The sequence below is a fragment of the Plectropomus leopardus genome, chromosome 3 (genome assembly GCF_026936395.1).
Source record: "Plectropomus leopardus strain MGB_pleo_1.0 chromosome 3, ASM2693639v1, whole genome shotgun sequence".
In the NCBI taxonomy this organism is placed as follows: Eukaryota; Metazoa; Chordata; class Actinopteri; order Perciformes; family Serranidae; genus Plectropomus; species Plectropomus leopardus.
In genome coordinates, this window is record NC_142178.1 from 10,706,370 (window position 1) to 10,727,628 (window position 21,259).

The 21,259-nt window shown below is 42.5% G+C and overlaps 1 protein-coding gene across 1 annotated transcript in view; it reads right to left on the bottom strand.

The window, feature by feature from the left end:
- Positions 1–21,250, bottom strand: part of usp43a (ubiquitin specific peptidase 43a) — a 159,718-nt gene extending 138,468 nt beyond the window's left edge. Inside the window, exons 1-2 of the mRNA XM_042485616.2 lie at positions 20,078–21,250; positions 7,004–7,174 (exon numbers count right to left, since the gene is read on the bottom strand). Of these exons, the coding sequence (XP_042341550.1) occupies positions 7,004–7,174; positions 20,078–20,689 (783 nt within the window). The 5' untranslated portion in view covers positions 20,690–21,250. The remainder of the gene's footprint in view (positions 1–7,003; positions 7,175–20,077) is intronic.
- Between the last annotated feature and the right edge of the window lie 9 nt (positions 21,251–21,259).

Here is a 21,259-nt window from a genome sequence, read left to right on the forward strand (position 1 = left end):
AGCTGTGTAAAAAATGTTACACATACGAAATTTCACCTTTGTTGAATCAATACAAAAACACTTTGCATTAAGAACAATTCTGATGTGTGTGGTCCGGAGTACAGTGAGGATGAACTGCGGGCCAAGGTGCTATTCGCTTTATGTCTGTGAAATTGACAGAGACACTGTTGACACTGTTAAGTTTCTGTCAGCTCAGCATGGCCTGTTTTATGCTCGATGCCTGTTTCCCAGGCTCCGATGACAGACAACGCAATCAAAGTCACTTTCCTGCCACCCTCTCCTTTAACTGCTCAAGTCAGCCACCACTCCACCCTGTCTGTCAGTCCTTCTGCGCTGTCATGGGACTTCAATACTCGTCTAACTTGTAAAGGTTCGATGGAAGTACAGTCTTCTTTTTCTGCTTATTTAACATCTTACCATTTACAGCGTTCTCATATTGAATCATCACTGGCAAAGGTATATATTGGTATATTTGGTTAAGCAGTAAAAAAAGAAAAAACACTCCTTGATGCATTTGATCCATAAAAAATGAATTACAGAAGAGAAGATAGATACAATAAGCACTGTTTTAATATTAGTGTCACCGATTCAGTATCTGACCAAATGTCTCCCCTTCTGCTCCTGAGTTATGACGCTGAATAATTGGCCAAAAAGTGTTTCTGCAGAACATTATGATGTCACAGTGAATATGACCTTTTGGATATAAAATATGATTGCTTTATCCTTTTATCTTATTAAATATTTGTCTGGAATGTCATCATAATCAGCGAGTGTATTCTTAGGTCATGACCAAAAATGAGTTTTGTGAGGTTGGCGTGACCTTGACCTTTGACCTCCAAATTCGAATCAATTCATCCAAGTGGATGTTTAAACAAAACATTTAAGAAATTCCCTCAAGATAATATAAGATATCACGCTCACAAGGGTGAGACAGAAAAGGTCACCGTGACCTTGACCTCTGATCTAAGATCACCAAAATGGAATCATTTCATTGGTGACTCGAGATGGAAGCACAGGAGAGAGGAAGTGTATTCAGTGTCATCTAATGTAATTCTCTGATTTATTACTGAAGTAAAGCTCTTGCCAGTTTAAGTGTGTAAATGTGCAGTAGTTTATGTGTGTTTACGTTATCCTGCTGTTTTTGTCGACTTTTCGTAGACAAATCAACAGAGGAACGTGTAATCTCCGGAGTTCCAAGGTTTTCACATTACATCAGCAGTAAAAGCATGAGCGTACTACTGTGTGCTGCATGAATGAAATCAATTTACGGGAAGGAGGACGAGCATTTCATTTTTAGACAATCGGACATGTTCCCTCCTGGTGTGAAAAAGCCAGTGATTTTCTTCTTCTGTGCCTCACAGCAGCGGCGGAGGAAAGCCGGCTTTATGATACCATGATTCACTGGCAGCCTAATGAGAGCCGCGGCCGTAAGCTGTTTATGTGGCATAAAGGCTGCCTCTATTAGCGCTGCTGTCAGAGAGTGGGGAGCTGGGCAGGCACTGGGTGGCAGCGCGGCGACAGTTCAGCTCATAATAGTATTTATTTACCGACAGGACTGGAGGTCGTCAGCCAAACTCCAGGTCGACTGGGAGAAACAGGATGATACTTAACAAACGTAATTGATCACAAAGGGTTTGTCAAAGAGGGGGATGGTCTTCTCATCCAGAATTAAATGTCGTATTGCGCTCACACACACACACACACACACGAACAATTATGCATTAAATTACATACTGTATAGTATACAGAATAAATAAGTTTAGAAGCCAGAGATTAATCCTTTGTAACTTGAGTAATTTGGCAGGATTTCTCTCAAAAACATGGGAAGAACGCAATATGCAACGAAAGAGGAAATAACCCAGAAATTAGTAAAAGGTAAAAGAAAATTACTTTACTAGTTTAAAAAAAAAAAGAAAGACAGAAAGTGAGAAAGTTAAAATAATAAATAAATAAAAACAAGGCAAACAAGACTTGGAAAAAAGGGCTTTAAAAATATCACAATTCTGTAATTTAATTTTAAACATAGAATTATTGTAATTGTAAATATAGTATTTCCCCAACTTTCTTCAACATTTTTCACTAGCGATTTTAAAAATAATTCACGAAATCTACTCATTTCTTGCCATTTGTGGGACATTTCTTACCAAGTTGCTCATTGCCTTTTTTTTCCCTATCATTTTGAAAGAAATCCCACCAATCTGCCCCTGGTTCAAAGTTGAAAAACTCGTGAAAGGAATCTGAAAGCAGCATGAGAAATGTGATGTTGCTCCAGGTACCAAGGGGTTAATTAAAATGTCAAAGAAACTTTAAAAAAGTACTTAGAACTCCTTAGATGCTAGTTAGATCATAATCATAAATAGAGACCAATGTCACTTGGCACATGATAAAATACACTGAAGCAATTAATAGACCATAATGCAGTGATATAATTATAATATGGTCTATTTTATGATTTCTAGAGTCACTTTTTTCTGCCAAGAGCCGGCAGAGTCGTGTATCTGCCGATGATGATTTGTGAAAGCAAAAAAAAACTACAATAAATATAAATAAACAAGAAAACGACGCTTCACCTTACCCATTTTCAATGCTGTGTCGAGTCAGAGACTACATGAGATAATAATAAAGAAATAGGGCAAATTGTGTGTATTATTTTTCTCTAAGCCACTACAGTTGGCTACAGTTCTTACACTTCAGGTTCCAGCTTAAAATTGGAATAATTATCAACCATTTAGGCAGCAAAAAACAGATATTTAGATGCTGTTGTGTCGTGTAGAACCAGTGTACCCAGTCAGGGGTCTGTTTAAAACCTTCTGATTGACATGCAGTCAGAGAGAATAAACAGCAAACAGCAGGAACAAACTGCAAGAACAGGACTAGAAAAGGCTCCTGTTATCTTTTGCTGTTGTATTAATGTGTACTTATTTCTGTCTCTTTGAAACAGTGACGCACATTTCAGAGAAATCTCACACAAGAGCACTTCCGTTCAATCCAACAAATTTAGACAGCAAAGATAAATTTTACTGACTTTGGCTGGCAAGTGTACTCATGATAAGAAGTCATCAACTCAGTCATGATGCCCTTCATTTCCTCTCACCACATCACGTCCAGTCCTGGCCCCTTTCCAAGTGCAAGGTTGTGAGGTGAACGTTCCACATTAAAGACAACAACACTGAGACAGATACGGGGTGCCAGCCCAGTCACCAGAGGAAAATGTTGGCGCTGTACATTTTCCTCAAACCTCGATTTTGCATGTTTTATTCATACGTAGTATATGCGCTGATTTTCTCAATGAGTGGAGAGGATGATAGATGGCGTGGCACCTGGGCCAAGCTGCCAAATAAGGTACCAAAAAACAGCTAAACAGGGTGGTTTTTAATGAGTCATTGATGTTGTCAGCATCTTTTCAGGCACCAAACATGGCTGTTTTTTTAGGGATCCCTCTGTTTTTCCAGCAGCAATAGTGCCATTAAAAGCTGTTGTCTTTTAGGGACGCCATGTTAAGAGTTTTGAATCTCTGCTTTGAATCTCTGCTGGAAACCAACCCACCCGAGCCGCACTGGGCCGGGCTGTAATTTCTCACTATTCCCCAGGCTTATATCGGGTCGGTTCTTGCCAAATTAACGTTTATTCATTTCATTTTTTTTAATGAAACGGATGTGAACTGTCTCATGCTTAAATGGCACTTTGTCAGGAGTTTAAATGGACTGAATCAAGAGGGAAAGAGTGAGAGAGAGGGTGGAGAGAGAGCGAGAGAGTGCAGGCGAAAGTGCATGTGATGGAGATGTGCTTAACATGCAGTGGAAAGTGGTGATCAACATCTACGCGCTGCATCACCATCACTGTGCGTACTGGAGGCACCGAGGGACGCAGCTTGCTCTGCTTAACCTGTCATGCATGTGATGAAAGACGAGCAGAAGGAAGAGTGGTGCTAGGAAACACTCTGCCTTGTAATACATGTTTTAATATTGGAAAAAAAATATTTTATAATAGCCTACATAAAATGTAATATACTCTGGGCCTTTTTTTACAGGACAAATTCAGGTTTTTAGTTTTAATTGCTGCTGTGAGTCAGGCTCTGGTTGGGCTTGGACAGAAACTGTGTGGGTTCATGGAGGGTTGGGCCTGATTTTTTGGACCCAGTCTAATCTCTAAGCTGTGTATGTTTTTCCAGCGGGTATAGTGCTGTGTTTCCCACAGCTTTTAAAGCACCAAACATGGGTGCTTTATAGCAACCCTTCTCTGTTTCATTTTTCATGAAAAGCTGTTGTTTTTCTGACCAAGACTCCTTGGTGACTCCTCCCTGGGTTTGCTATGAGGATTGTGCCCCAAAAATTGTTTCAGTGTTCCTAAAGCATAAAGCTTCAAGGTGTCCAATACATAATAACGTATCAGTGGTTCACAAAAACATACAACGGCAGCATTTTTCCTGGCAACTGGGTTGACGGTAATTTTGCCTGCCACTTCATCACCTTCTCCTTTTACATCTACCGGCAAAAAAGTCACTGCAAACAAAGTTTCATTGCAGACCAAGGCTCAGTGGGTTTCAACTGAAGTGCGGGTGGAAGAATCCCAGCGGCACTCAGAGCGCTGCACCAATGACTCTTCACAGAACCAGCTCCACTTGGAGCTCCATTCTGGGATCTGTGGGGTTTACTGGTTTTGAAAAGACACGAGTCCGTCTGAAAATTCTTTTGTGAACACGAGTGAATTTCTTTGACTAAAATTCAACAAACAAAGTCGTGCCGTTGTCGCCATTTCAAAGCAGGATGGCCATAGAGTGGATCAATGATGGCATCTGCCACAGCGGGCTTTAGATAACAAGGTGGGCATTATTTTGAAGCACATCATAGAACTGTATCCCAAACCAAAGCACTGATCCAATTAAACAATGGCCTCAGTGTTACATGCAACATGATTCTGCACCTGAGCTTGGATCACGATGGCACTCTGCTGTCGACAAAAACAAATGTGACGGCTTTTCGTGCAAAGGGAACGTGCCAGATGGAGCAGCAGATTTTTGTCTTTGCTGCCTGTGAAATCATTTGTGCTGTGAAGTCAAAGACAGACAGAAAACTCAACATGGGAAAAGGAGAGGACGGAAAGATTTGGCCAAAAGAGAATCAAACCTTCCTCGTCATTTTTCCACGACCCTAATGGCTTTAGCTGATCTAAGCTCTCTAGAGGTCATCTTTCTATATTTCACACAGAAAATCAAACATGGTGGAGGTAACTGGAATGTCTGGGACAACTGACAGATGCAGTCATTTTGCATCTGTGACCTGCTTACATTGAATGAGAAGCAGGAATGACAGTCAGTACTGATTTGGCTCCATCTTGTATGTGTACATAGGTGGGGGATAGTATAACTCGAAGATATACTATGCGGCATTTTCCAAAAGTAGTCATTCCTCCAAATCACTTATGACCCACTAGAAGTGTATGGAAGTGTATTGTTGTGCAGAGACTCAGCCGTCTGCCTGTATTTTCGTATGTTATATTTTCTGTGCTCAGATTGTTTTTGGGCATGTACTCCGTCAGTGCTCAAGTGAGGTCGGCTTTTATAAAAAGGTAGCAACCAGGTACCAGCAGGCATGCAAGAGACTCAGCACCGAAAAACAGATGCAAATACAGCAAGGCAAAACGCCAAACGAGAGTAGGGTTTCCCAAACATTGATTTATTCATGGCAGCATGCCACAATAGAAACCTCTGCCGCCACGAGTTATTTTATATTTTTGGACCTGGACCATTCATTAGGAGCGCTATTGCAATGTACGCACTGTTTGGTTATTCACTGCACCACACTCTCGCAGCACAGGGCGTACTCTGAGCACAGATGGAGCAGCAGAACAGCAGGCACAGTAACAGTGAAACTTTACTGTTGGGGGCTCAAAGTTGCTTGCACTCCATCTGCAAATCAGCTCTTACCAGATCAACAGATCAATTATCCACCCTGCAAATCAAACTCTACAAACTGCTGATGTGGGTAAACTCACTATGACCTCAGCCTGCCCTTCAGTCACAGACTCACAAAAATATCCAGTTGGTTTTCTATTTTCACTTTTTGTTGGCAAGTAAGTTTGCAAACACTAACTGACAAGAAACAAGCTCTTCATACATGCCAAAACTGAGCAGAAAAATACTTAGCAAAAAGTGAGTTGCAATGGTTATCTTAAAGCCAAAACCCTCAGATGATTTAGTACTGTCCAAGTGGGTTATTGCTCTGGTAATGCTGCTATTTATGACTCTTCTTTTAAGCATAATGCAATACATTTATCCTATTTCATCACTGCTAAAATTCAATAAAAAACCCAGGCTATTATTTACTTAAACCACTGAACATAACAGGCTTATATTATTATTTAGATATAGACATCTGGGACAGGCATCTATAAGGGATGGGCTTTTATATCCTTTCACACAAAATTGTTGCTCAGCAAAGATGGCAAATACAATCAGTTTTGTCCATTCAAACCTCTGTTTTGCATCTCCCTTGCTCTCTTTGCTCTTTGCTGGTATTACTGTGTTCTTTGGTTCTTGTGGTTTTAGTAAAATGAACTCAATGCATAAATCGGTGAAAATTTGACGCTATCTCTAGCATGAGATTCTCTCCATCTTAAGCTTACCGTGTGTAGCATGTTCATAATGACAAAAGTTTAAACAATTATATTTGCATGACAATCTAAGCAGTAAACCAACATTAGTTCCAGAGGGTAGCCAAAGAACTTACTGCCTTATATTTTGAGTTTTACTCACCCAATCTGTCTGATGAGCTCATTAATTAATTATAGTTTGTCAAGTCATCAAGAAAAGCCAAGAAAATCAGCAAAAAATGCTTGTGCACAGGGTAAGTTATAGAAAGACATGGGAGCTCTCTGTGTTTGTGTGTGTGAGGCAGAGAGAGATTAACAAAAGAATACATGTGATCAGGAAACAAGCAACTACAGCTCTCAACATGAAGATAAGTGCAGCGCCTGTGGCAGCTAGTTAATGATGCGGACTCACCTTGGCATTGGCTTTGGTCTTGCTGCTGCTGCTGTTGCTGCTGCTGTTAGTGTTGTTGTTGGGGCTGGGATTAGCATCTTCATGAACTCTGTCCAAAAGCCATAAGAGGAACTCGAGGGCGTCGTGCTGAGAGTTTCCTCGAAACTGAGAGCCGTACTTGGCCACTATGCTCTGAGGAGAGGAAAAAAAACATCATAATTAATACTTTGGGCGATTTCAAGTCATTAAATTGTGACATTCTTCCTGACAAAATGAGGCCACTATCACATGTAGCACAGGAACTCATCATTTGTAAGATTGAGTTGGTTCTGCTTGGAGCACTCAGGGGAGAGATGGAAGAAAAAGGAACATTTCTCTCTCTTCTCATCACTTAATGTAGACTCATTTAAGAACATCTGCCAGACATTATTTGGGTATGATGAGATCATGTAACAAAGTCATTCATAATTCTCTTTGGACGATGCACTCTGGAAGAAACTTTCTGAAGAAAAAAATCAGTCAGAGCGCACTCAATTGCATGCATCATGCTTCGGAGGATGCACCAAATAAAGCCAATCCAAGAAAACGTCCAACAATGTTCACTGTATTTTCAAATAGGACTCCAACTAACGACTATTTTCTTGGTTACCTGTTGGACTATAACGTATCAGAAAATAGTAAAAATATGCCTATTATCATTACCAGCAGCCTAATTTTCGATCCTCAAATGTCTTGTCATATTTGACTAACAGTGCAAAACCCAAATATATTAGCTAGCCATTTAGTATGCAGAAACATGGTGCCTGTTGCCAATCCTCTGCACTGTACACCACCCAGGTTGGGTGGGAGCTAGCTAGTGGCGCAAATCATTTAGCAATTGCTGCTGGTAACAGTATCCCATTACTGTGAAAACACGGTAGCCACCCTCCACCCTGCTGAAAACAAAACAGCTAAAAACCAGCTTATGCTGGTAGCTGGTTCTAGTTGGTTGAAGGTGGCTTTAGATGGTCCTGACCCAGTTCTTGCTTGTCTTTGATGGTTCAGCTAGGTTGGACACCAGCCGGACATGAAGCCAGACAGAAGCTGACCAGCTTCTGGTCACACCAATATGTGTGACCAAAGACTGCTCAGCAAATGTCAACTCAAACCAAAGCAATTTAGATTGATAAATAGCTATACAGGTAAGAGGAAAACATGTGTTTTTGCTTTGGCAGATGCCATTAGCAACCAGGCGTCCATTTGTGCCCAAGGTGTAAATAGCCAGTGTGGGTACTAATAACCAACTATACTCCTGGATGTCGTTGCAACGTTGACATAAAATGGTGAAATGAGCAGGTCTATTCACCTACTCTGCCTAAGTTTATGTACACAGTGTATATTCAGCAGCTTTATATATCCCTAAAAACTGAAAAATAATAAGTCAACTTAGTTTGAAAATAACCAATATCGACACACAGAACTCGAACCCAAGTCCAGTCTTTAACCCATCCATCCTCCACGTCTTACTCCCTCTGTGAGCTGTATTTCTCTTCATACCACATCATCTGACTTTTTCTCTCGTAAATTTGCCACTTTAATTTCATAGAATATACAAGATTGACTAGCACTTGCCCAAACCATGATGTCTTTGCCCTACCCTTAACCGCCTCTGACCTCAATGCGTGTATGTGACGGGTACAAGCTAATGACAGCACGCATTGGGTCCATAATAATAGGTTTTAGGGATGGTTGTACTGTTACTGTTCTGGTTGATGATGTTGAACTTTCTCTTTAACTTATCAGGCAAATTGACAGTTGCATATTTCTCTATTTGTTTCAAGTAATAATTTTAACTTTGTGCGTTTTCTGAGAAAGAGTTAGAGAAGCAAAATTTGTTTTTCTTGTAATCAGAATGCCATTCCTAAAATTAATGACATAATTATAGAAAACCACAGTCACTTCAATTGGAAATGATTTTATAACTCATTTGCCAAACGAAAAGCTGGTGAATGGCTGCAAGTACTGAAACATACCGTTAGGCCCTGATAAACCATTTATATTACATTCAGATTAAACTGAAGGTCAGACAATACCCCTTTTCCAAAGATATTTTCTTAGGAGTTTCACTTAATATCCACGACACACACATATCAGAATGAGGAAGACAATTCCACTAATAGCAAGAAAACTGACACCCAGTTCAAACTGTTGTTCTCACCTCATATTGAAAGCAAAAGAAATTACATCATCCTATTTTTTCCAAAGCTTCTACAACTGTATTTGTAGTGAGATTGCTATTATTAGCAGCTTAACAGCATCAATAAACCAAATCAGACAACTCTGTCCTCGTGAGCCGTTTGTGCTGCCAGATAATATTTCCAGAGATTGTTTTCCAAACACATTCATACACTGAAAAAGATGACTCACACAGAGGACAACCAGAACCCTGACAGGTGTTACTAGAGAAAAAAAACAGCCAGACTGTCTAATTCAATTATGAGGACGGAGTTGAGTCAGATGGAGAAAATGACACGAAAACCTAACGACAGCATTAACACTACACTGGGTGGTTACTTCTCTGCGTCTCTCTCCCTCCTCTCTGTGTGAGACTGACAGCATCCAGCCTCGGCTCCACAACTCATTAAAAATCACCACATTATACCTGCAGTATCCCAGTATCTAAATATAAACAGGCGGGAGGACCCCCCCTCTGCATCCACCTGACGGAGACAGCCCGCTAATGAGCTTCATCGCTACGAGGAGGCACTGACAGGGGATGGAGGGATGAGGGACAGATGGAGAGAGGGAGCGGTGGAGTAAAGGAGGAGAGGAGTGAGGGAGGGACGCTGGCGGAGTTTCAACAGACCTGTTTTCTGTCTCCCTTATCAAAAAAGGACGGCGCTGTTGTGGCTGGCCCCGACATGAAAAGTGAGAGTGCAGTTTCGCAAAGCCACCGACAAAATAACAGGGGCGAAAACACTACAGCACAGACAGTTTCCAAGGTTACGGTGAGAGCGGACACAGAAACCTTAGGTTACGACTTCATTAAGACGAGGGGATGACCTCTCCATGGCCTCATCTGCTGTTACCCCCCCCATTTGTTTGTGTGTGTGTGTGTGTGTGTGTATGTGTGTGTGTCAAAGTCTTGGATGATTATTTCGCTCATCTTTTTCATATCTGTTTACAGTGTTGTCTCTCAAGCGTCTCTGGTGACATGTGCCACGCAGCCTCAAAGCCACTTAAAAAAGATTCGGCAAAGTGGTGAGGTTGTATTCCCCAGCATCGAGTCGTTTTTAATTGAATTCTTGTAAAGGGAGAAATGAAAGGGAGAGAACAGAGTAATGAGATGGCGAGGATGCGTGCAGAGACAGATAAACAAATTGCAGGTTCGTGAAAATGTGGAGTCGCTCTGTAAACATCAGCAGTGTTCAAAGCTGACCTGAGCACAGCTCCTGTGGGATCTTAAGTTGGGCAAACACTCTGGAGGCAGTCAAGGAGAAGATAAAGGTGGGCGTAAGGGTCAACTTGAGGGAGAGCGGAGAGTTTTTTTATGTGAGCACTATTGATCAGTCTAGACCTGATTCTCAACCCACCCGTCCCTGATTGGTCCTGACCTGATGTGCTGGGTTCAGGCTGCATTTCGCTTAATTTACTTTGGCTTGCAGAGAGCTTTGTTTCATTTATTGATTTCATTCATCAGTTGTTTTCTTCAGATCAGAGCATGTGGAACAAAGCTGTGGAGTCTATTTTTTCCATAATTTAGAGCTATTTTTTTTCCTTTAGAAAATTGGTTGTTTATAATAGTACAGTAGTATAGTTTGTATTTGACAGAATTCTTCATTAAGTGTTTTTGGAATTAAAGATCAATGTTGATACCTCACTCCCACCTGGAGTTATTGAACTGAAACTCAACTCCACCAAAAGGCTAAATTATTTTAGAAAAACGTGTTGAAACGAAGTTTTGGGGGCTCTGAATTGGTTTCAGGTTATATTACCAACATGATCACATCCCTACTCGTCACATTTTGATGCTTGGGCAGAAGCCTAACCTTCTGCAGCGTAACTTAAGGCAGAAGGGGTCGGCAGAAGGTCACATGCGCAGACTCACATGATTAAGAGGAGGACCCCAATTTGTGAATCTTAAAATAGCGATGGAATGACCCACCCTACTCTTCCTATGAATGACCAGTACTTGTTGCCTTATTTGGATTAGTTAGGTTTAAGTATGAGGAGACAGACTGGTCATGGTAAAAATGTCAGGGTCAGCCAATCAGAGGCAAAGTAAAGCAGTCATGTCAGTACCAGGGTGTCTACAAGTATTAAACGGTTATATTGCAGATATTTTTTATATTGCAGATATTTTAAGACCCTTTTGATGACTCTTTAAATCAAATATAAGGCCAAATTTGCAATGGAGATACACACTAGGTGTGAAAATATACTCTTTCAAAGAAAACACATTGATGTCAGTTCAACATGAACTGTCAGGTAAAATGACTGATGATACTGCTGTGATTCCACCGCCTTGAACCAAGTTTGTAACACCTTCCACATGCAGCACAGGTGGTGTTGTAAGCATTTCCAGGCACCAGCTTAATGTTTTCAAGCCATCTGTGGTTACACTTGCATTTACCCATTTTTTTTGTTGACGTCCTCAGTCGAATAGTGTTTCTCTGCTGTTAAAATTGCATTGCCAAAACCAGGAATTCTCAAGATGACATGACTAATAACGATTTAAGAGCCATCCAATCTGAAATGAATCCAATAATTTACTTTTAATGGCTTTTTTTATATGTGTACTGGAGAAATTAAAAAAAAAACCTTTAAAGGATCCATGGTCACCCTGAGCACATTCATGTGACAAACATGGACTGATGTGACAAAGCAACTCAAAGTTGACATCTAATTTCACGCAGGACACAAACACCAGTCTCAAGGGTCAAAGTCCTATACCTGCTGGGTCCATCCAGCTCTGCTCCCACCCGCCCTAAGCAGACTTCCGTGCTCTTTATACTACACCAATTGTATTGATTTTCTTTGAACAATGTAGACTGGTTTACATTGGAGTTGGTCCAAAGGGTGTTCTCAGCATCATTATAGTGATGCAGGATACAGAGCCAAAGCATTGTATTTTGACATCTTGGGAGTGAGACCAAGTCTTGTCCAAACCAAACCAGGTAGCAAAAAGAACAAACCAAAAGAATAAAGGATTACCCCCTCTTCTACAAACAAAGACAGCAACAAAGAAGAAGACAGCATTAGGAGAAAGATAACAGAATGACAAAAGACAGCTGTAAGCCTGCGCCGTCTCCAGAGCAGGGGTCATGACCTCCCAGCGGTCAGCAGAGATAGTGGCTGCACTCTTGGCAACCTCCCTTTGCTTCCACACCCAGATGTCTGTTTTAGTGCCCCGTCTTACTACTCTTGCTTCACCTTACACCATTACCTCCCCGTGCCCTCCCCACATCCATCTTCCCACTCTGTAAACAATGACGGATCAGAGGGCTGGCAGGCCAGGAATTTACTATAAACATACATCACGCAAATGTCCCTTCTCTCTCTCCCTAAAAACCCATTTACACCACCTCACCTCATCGTGGTCCGGCCTGCCAAACAGGCCTGGATGGATTTCTCACTGACGGACAGCAAATGATGCTGACAAATTATGTTAGGGCATGACCTAAGAGCGACTGCATACACTTCTTTTCCACACACACACACACACACACACACACACACACACACAATATAACTATTCCCTCCACAGGTGTGTCTGGAATGAGGCTGGAGAGAATCTGTCATTACTGGCTGCTCCATTTGCTGTTTCATTTTTCAGCAGCCTGGTGTTGCCAGCTCACCTTTGGACGCAGGACAGTCATCACTTACAGCCTCCACTTACACACCTCTTTCTCTCTCTCCTCTCATGCTGTGTCTCATCTATCTTTTTTCTGCCTCACACACACAAACTTTCTTATTTCCCTTCTTTCTATTATCTCTCTTTTCCTTTCCTCTCTATCATGTAGGGACAATTCCCTCCACTAATCAGTCCCAGCTGAGCTCCGGCTGTCACACACAAACACACACAGATGAGCCTCTTTTAGCAGTGCAGCACCTGTCCTACCCCGCCTCCCCCACCTCCCCGCCTCCCCGCCTCCCCCACCTGCCATCCTCTCCAAGTCTAAACTATCTCCCTCTACTTTATTTCTGTGTCATCTTAGGCCACACTGGATTTCTCTCCAGTACAACAGAAAGCAGGCAGGTACTTCTTGATGACAAATCTAAATGCCACGTCTCCGAATCAGACCTATATTCTCTCTGTGGCTCTGAGAAGCTTGGAAATCTTTCGATAAAGGTGCCAGCAAGTCAAGACCGAACAAAGCCTGCGTGTCTGCGGATGTCCCCGGCGTGGGATTTACAGGCGATCAGTTAGAAATAAGAAGGGATGAGATGCGATGGAAATAATCGCCTCTGAATGGTTTACAGCCCGCGAAAGGCTCCCAGGGCTCTGCTGAAACTGAGAAATTGATACTCTGAGGAGGATTCACAGCTGAGGCTGTAAATACGCTACTGTGTGCACAAGTGCACAACTGAGACTCTGGGAAGCTGTATCAGGAGCTGCATGAACATATATGCTGTTTCCATCACTGAGATAAAGGAGAAAATTCATCCCCATGATGTTGTGACCGCAGCATCACATCCCATAATACTAAAGATTGATTTATTCCCATGGCTTCCTTCAGCGTGTCGTTCAGGCTCGGTAACATAAATCATGGGAGGGATAATAAACCTGCTGGAAAATGGTCTCATATTGTAGTGCTTACACAGATACAGCAGCAGACACACTTCTCCGTGTGTTTCTTTTATTGCCTTTTGTCACAGCGGTGTAGGTATAATGGAGTGCGGCTCACTGAGTCGTGGGAATGCATGCTGCTTTCAAACAGCATATGGTGGCTCTGTTACAGTAATTGTAAGTGGTCTGGATTTATAAGTGTGAGATGAAGTGTTTGAAGCATTACTACCTCACTTCAAGAGATGAGATGCAGTTCCTGCCCCACGTCTGCCGCTAAAGTGTTTCACACACACTACGTCTATGTGTGGTGATGGAGTTTTATGTAATACAATTCTAAAAAAAAAATTTTTATTCTTTTTTTTTTTTATGTTTGTTTGTCATTTAGTGTCCCCTCTTTAAATAGAGAACCCCAGTAATGAGTCCTAAAACACAGACATCCATTAGAATTTCAGCACCGCTTTATCCTTCGTCTCAAAGTCAATGGGTTTTTTGAGTGTGTTTTCAGTTAGAAGCCTTAAATAAGGTCTGTGGTTAACACAAGCTGAGGAGACTAAAGAGGTTTAGGGTTTACGACATAAAAGGCATCAGCAAATACCCCATTCACAAACTTTGAATCCTCTATGTATCTACAGAACGTCATCATGCCGAACTGCACCGAACACAGCCTCGTCGCGGCTACATAGACTGTAGTGTGGTTCGTTTTAGCCTAGCAAGAGCGTTTTACTTCTGGCAATAGTATTCAGGTTTCAAAAATCTTAAAAGTGGTGTTCACTTGTTAAGATTATCTTGCTGAACTACACATGTAAGTATCATAAACGTTTGTTCACCACAGAACTTGTTCTCTGCAATGATCCAAAATCCAATGGAAAAATCTCATAGGCTTTTTGATGAAGGGACCAGGGTGATGTTAGCTTCTGGGTTGGCATAAAAAGAAAAACGTCATTCCTGGGGCACTCTATGTAGACGCTTTTGCAGATCTGTGAACGCAGCACAGGTGGAGCTCTCCATGATTTTTTTTTTTCCTCAGCAGCAGTTTGTGAGTTGGGCAGTGGATAATTGATCAGTCAATCACTTCCAAGTTTAGGCCCAGAAGAATGAAGGGTTTAGCTTCACTTTCAATATACCTGACATTCTACTGCTTCATCCATGCATTGAGTACGCACCATGCTGTGACAGTGTAGTGCTATAAATAACTGTATATCTCAACAGTGCTCCTAATGAAAGGTCCAGCTCCAAAAATAGAAAATCTATTGCGGCAGCAGATGTTTTGATTTTTAGCAGCCTGCCATGAATGAAGTAAACGCGTGGGAAACACTTATCATATCTACTGCGTGCTTAAAAACAGAAAATCTTGTAGCATCACACTGCTAAAGTAAAAAAAAAAAAAAAAAAAAGAAAAAAAAGTTCCTCCATCTGCTTCTCCTGAAAACTGCCACAATCAAACTGAAATGAGAAGCAGCCCTGCTGTGCAAATTTAGCATGGAGTCCAGGTGGTACATATCCCCACAGCGACGTGTCTTTCCACAAACAATGCATGCATCTTTAGCACCGAGTGAGAACGAGAGTGGTCCTTGAAAGGAGAGCAGAGACGACAAAAAGACAAACAAACCATCAGTCTCGCTGCCCCTGCCTCACTGTCACACACTGCCTGCACTCCCAGAACAAACAAGACTACTTAAAACACCAGGCTTCATCTTCCCCGGCTGAGCTCCTCCGGCCTCACAGAGCTGCATCCTGTCAAGCATTAAAAAAAAAAAAAAACGCGTCCTACGCTACAACTTCTAAAAGTAGTTACTGTGATGTTAAATCCTTGAGGTCAGGGGCATTACGAAGAATGAGCTCGTGCTTTCGCAGAGTTAAACTGATGTGGACAACTTTTGGAGCGACCAATAAAAGGACACTTCGTCCCTTTAGATTTCATCAGCGTCAAATGTGTAGTGAAGCAGTTGTGGCAGAAATGTTGACCTTTAAATGCAGCACTTCCATTAGGATGATCACTGTAAGTGCTAAGCTTAGCGGCACTCGGTATCAGGTTTCATATCAGTCAAAGTGTCAGACTTTTAGGAATCTAATGAGTGTGCATGACTCTCGAGTTCCCACATCTAGTGAATCACACAATCAAACTTTTCACACCCTTTAGTGTATGCGATTTTGAGAAAAAAAAAAAAAAGACATTACACAGTGGATAAATAATTTAATGTCTGCATAAAGCGGAATATAAGTGCACTTTGTTTTGTCAAAGCCCAAGAAAACAGAACGAAACTTGTTTTCCATCGACTCAAACTATAAAATACTGACTTGACTCCCTGCTGCAAAGCCTGAGGATATTCCTCAGTTGAGATATTGTGATTTCTGCTGAAAGGCCCATGACTCCTACTCACTCCTAATATCCCCAGAACAAAAAAAAGTGGAAAAAAGTACTGCAAAACTTTCTTTTCCTGCTTCCAATTACAGGCCAGCGCCTCTCTTTAAACATGGAGAGATTTGGTAACAATCATCAGCTGTCAAAGTTGTCTGTCCCTTCATTCCGATTACAGATGAGGGGGGGTCTCACGAGGATCACAGGAGGGACGATATAGTTTTGTTTACCAGCGATGTCTCTTCCTCCCACTCTCTCTGTCCCTGTGAGTGCACACCATTGGAGGTGCCTCAGCAGGGGGGCATCCTCCTGTTCCAGGCTGAATGCGCTCGCTACAGTAAACATCCTCTCTCCTGCTTCACCCTGCACTGAGCAGACAGACACAAATCACTGTGTCGATGCGATGGGGCGAGGCGAGAAAAGGAGAGAGAATGACATGGATTTTTTTTTATTGCAGCCAACTATGATGAGAGGTATTTGAGCAAATAGAGGAACGGGTGACTATTTCTATTTAAGCACAAGGCTGCACATTCTGACATTATGTTCAAAGGATAATATTTAGTATTTCCTTTCCGTGAGTGGCCATTACAGGGACTGATATCAGCCACCATTTAACCCATTTTACTACACAGGGCCTGAATCAGACGCACTGAGACTGAATCACACCTTCTGTGACTATATTACTGCCTGCAAGAGACAACAAACTACCAAATTTTGGCGTTTCATGGGGATTTACTGTGTTTTGGAGCCAGCCGCAAGTGGGCATTTAGTGAACTGCAGTTTTGTTGGCACTTCTGCATTGGCTTCATTTCTCAGCCTCAGAGGTTGCTGCTTGGTTTTTCATGGGAAAAAAAACCAAAATGTGTTCTTTTGATGAGCACAGATGGGTTTTATCAATGCCCAAAGACGAACTTTAAAGCGTGTAAATTTAGGGTCTTACATGCATAATGAAAAAGCATCAGAAATTATCAGACAATAGCCTCAATCCAAATCTGAAAGACTGTTATTTAAGTTTTTTCACATTCTCCTAAGGCTGGGTTGATTCGAGCGTAATTATTCCTGATCCACATAATATGGATACAGCCAATCAAAACTCAGGTGTCAGTTGATACTAATGTTAACCTTTCCTGCTTCAGCTCCCCGACCATAGTAAGCACAGGGAAGAGTTGTTTACCTCTGGCGCCAAAGTAACTTTGGGGTTAACTCCCTTCACTGGGAGCACTTATTTCAGTCAGATAGCTGACCTCGAGCCGTAGTACGTTCTTAATATATTTTGCACTGTGTGCAAAACCAGTGTTCTGATCAGAGCAATCAATCTCATCATGCAGTGCACACTGTAACCAGGAGCAGCTTCAAAGGGAGTAATTTTATTGAATATACTTCCTAATTTCTACATTGAGGGCCTTTAATCCATACCTAAATATCCTTGAAAGCCCTTGTGTTACTTGATGTTTTTTTCCCTCCGCAAACTTTTTATTATATCAAAAGTCTACAGAGGCTCAAGTGAGTGGAGCTGCCCGTGGCATTAATGATCCAAAACACCATGCCTCTTTGAATTTTTCAGATCAAAACAGCATCTTCTTCTGTGTTAATCACTACCTTTCCCTTACAGCTTTGGAACACACTGCACTCTCTCTCTCTCACACACATCATTAATCTATTACTGAGTCGTGGTTGTCGCTGAGGAACAAAGCTGCATGCAAAGTCATGTATATCTACCTTCTCCATTATAAATGCTAACCCACTAATACCGTCTCCCAGTGCCTGTGCTGTTGTGTATCTTTACACATGCTGCTTACCCACTCCCCTACAACTTCCCCCAGGCTGTCTGTGGATGCTACAGAGCAGTCATCACTCAGAAAGCCTACCGGTTGACTGTCAAGCTCAGAGGGAACCCTGCAGCCCTGGCTCGCAACAACCACGAGTGACTGCAACAGCAAGAAGTCTTCAGTGTGTGAGCACCTGTTGATTTAATATATTTTTTAACAGCCTTATATTTTGCAATATACTTTTGCAACTCAAATCACATGCATTAAAGAGTTTGTGTAAATAAGACAGGAATGCGTGACTCCCCAGCACTCCACATACCAGTCCAGGAATGCAGACGAACCACCTGAAGTGCTGCATTGTAGAACAGGTGAGTCAAGTGGTGTAATCATTAACCACGTCGTACGCACAAACAAAACTACCACTAGCTCAGTAAACCATAATAAAATGTTGAAACTGGGTGGCAAAGTGGTGAGGTCTTTTTATTATTACTGCCTCACATGAAACACTAACACATGACCTGTGCACCTTTTACGAGTGGAAAGGGGACACAGGTAGACTGTTGCCCTTTGAACCACATTCAAACAAGCGCTCACCTGTTCTTTAAATATTTGTTTTGTCAATATAGATATGTGATAGTTGATTATACTGCTTACAAATCCTTCAAAATCCTCTAGACACATGCCTGCTGTGTTGGTAGGCTTGCTGCTGAGTAGCGGCAGGGCACAGGATACACAAAAGCTATTATGACCGTGTTGAGGGAAATAAACTGTTTGATTCGTAACTGGGGAGATTCCAATTGAAGAATGTGAATAAGTAATCTAACCTGAAGATAATTGCATCTCCTTATTCACTGCTGGAATAGCTCACAGGGGGGCCCCGGGGCACAAATTTCCTGTTGAACCCCCATTGACCCCCTCTCTCTGTGCACTGAGTATGTATCCTGTGTTCTCCAAGTACCCATTGACTGCAGCACACAACTCAAGGCAGCTTAATTATAGTATGTCTAGAGAGACCCAGAAATCCACCACCACTCTAAGATAGAATACTACCTGGCCCCAGGTTTGCTGTATGTCAATTTGTTTGTGGTAATTTGATTTAAATGCCTTGAGGCCCAATGATATTGGTTTTATTGTGCTGTTGCAGAGCACATGACCAGACAAACGTGCAGGTAATGAAATAATCACAAACCAATTGACATGGGGTTTGACCTGGGGGTTTCAGGGCCCGTAGGGGGTCTGACGCCCATGCATGCTTTGTTCAGGTAGGAAAATAGCCTTTCTGAATAAACTGGAAAAAAACACATTTCAAATCTAACAAAAATATTCAGCAAGTTCCCAGAACAAAATTGAAAATTTGTTAGAAAGAATTGTTAGAATTACTGCCTTGTGGTTGTATGCCTCTGCAAACCACTAAGGGTTGCACTTGCAATATACACACATGTCTGTGAAAACACAGATGATTCACAAAATTCTTCCCTCCAGCAGAACAAAAGATTTATACAATCGGCATACTCTTAGGGTCAGCAACCAAGATTAGTGTCACCAATTCAGTATCTGACCAAATGTCTCCCATTCTGTTCCTGAGATATGACGTTGAGTAATGGCCACAAAAGAGGTTTTGCAAAACATGATGATGTCACAGTGAATTCGACTTTTGACCTGTTGGATATCAAATGTCATCACTTCATCATTACATTCAATTAGACTTTTGTGTGAGATTTTGTCATAATTAGTGCATGGGTTCTTGAGTTATGGTCAAAAACATGTTTCGTGAAATCACATTGACCTTTAACCACCAAATTCTCATCAGTTCATCCTTGAGTCCAAGCGGCTGTTTGTACCAAATTTGGAGACACTCTTTCACGGCCCTCTTGAGATATTGCATTCATGGGAATGAGATAGACACAAGGTCACAGCTAACCTTTGACATATGGCAACCCAAATCTAATCAGTTCATTGTTGAGTCCAAGTGGATGTTTGTGCCAAATACTAGTTTCATTTGTGACCCCCACCCTTGCATCTATCTCTTTACAAAATCCATCCTCTCAATGGCATGTAAGAATATTTGTGACTGAAGCAGCAGCGTGCTTTCCACTGAGATAAACAGGCATCGAGACAAACAAATAACAAACAAACAAAGCCATGGCATCAGCAGCCACCTAACTGATACACAGGCTGTGCCTCCGCTGTGTCCTCACCTTGAACTCCACAGACAGCTGCGGGGTGTACTCCAGGGTCCACAGTCCTCGAACCAGCGACGCCAGCTGCTCGGTCACCTCTCCCCTGGCGGGCTCCGGCTCCTCGCCTCTCACCTCCCCGTTCACCCTCCGGTGGCACAGATCCGTCTTGTACTGCTCCAGCCCGAGGTACTCGGCCAGTAGGTCCGTGTTGCTGAGGCACTGAACCACGGCGTTCATGAAACAGGTGTTGCCGTGGTTCTTCAGTCCCAGCACCCCGGGGGTCTTGTCGCCGTGGCACCACGACAGCCTGTCTTTCACCGAGCCGTGAGAGGAGGACACCGTGGAGCTCTTCTTCACGGTCCCCTCCCTGGGGGTCTGCGCACAGTCGTCTTTGAACCCCCCTGAAGCGCTCTGCCCGAAGCCGCCGTCGTCGTCCTCCGCGTCCGGCGGTTCCGCGTCGCCAAAGTGCGCCAAAGTGCCCAAAGTTTTAAGGATCCTTCCCATGAAATTCCCAAAAGACCGCAGCGATTTCCGTCTAATAAACCTCCCGGTTTTGTATTTCTTCTCTTTTCGCTTCGTCGTTTTGGGTTTCATGGCTTTTCTTACCTTGTTTTCCTTGCGGGTATCCATGGCTCTACTTATAAGGACCGAGAGAAAATGAAACAGGCTGTGGAGTCGCACCTGTCTGCCAGGCTGTCTACCCCTCCTCCTCCTCCTCCTCCTCCTCCTCTTTCCTTCTCTCCACAAACCTTACCGCTGAGGTGCCACTGACTCCGTGCCATTAAGGCAAATAATCATTGACATCCACTTGGACATCCCGGTAATTCCCAGTGCGATATGGCCACCAGTCCGCGCGTTTTGAAGGGTGACGCTCTCTCCAGGAACTACACAGATGAGACGCTGTCCTCTCTCCACACAGCAGGTTCAATTACACTTCCTCATCGATGGCTCTCAGCACTGGATGGCACACTGGCGGACTCTCTCCACCGCTTCTCTCCTTCCCTCCCTCCTCTCTCGTCTATGGGGCTACACCGAACAAGTTCTGTCTAATGCCCGCCCCTCACACGGAAATTTAATTAACCTGGATTATATTACTTTTAGTTAAAAACTACAGAAATGTTGGCACAATGAGCAGAAATTCCTCTCCGCACAGTCTCACACCGTTGCTGGAGTGTCAAAGAGCGCGAAACTAAACATGTT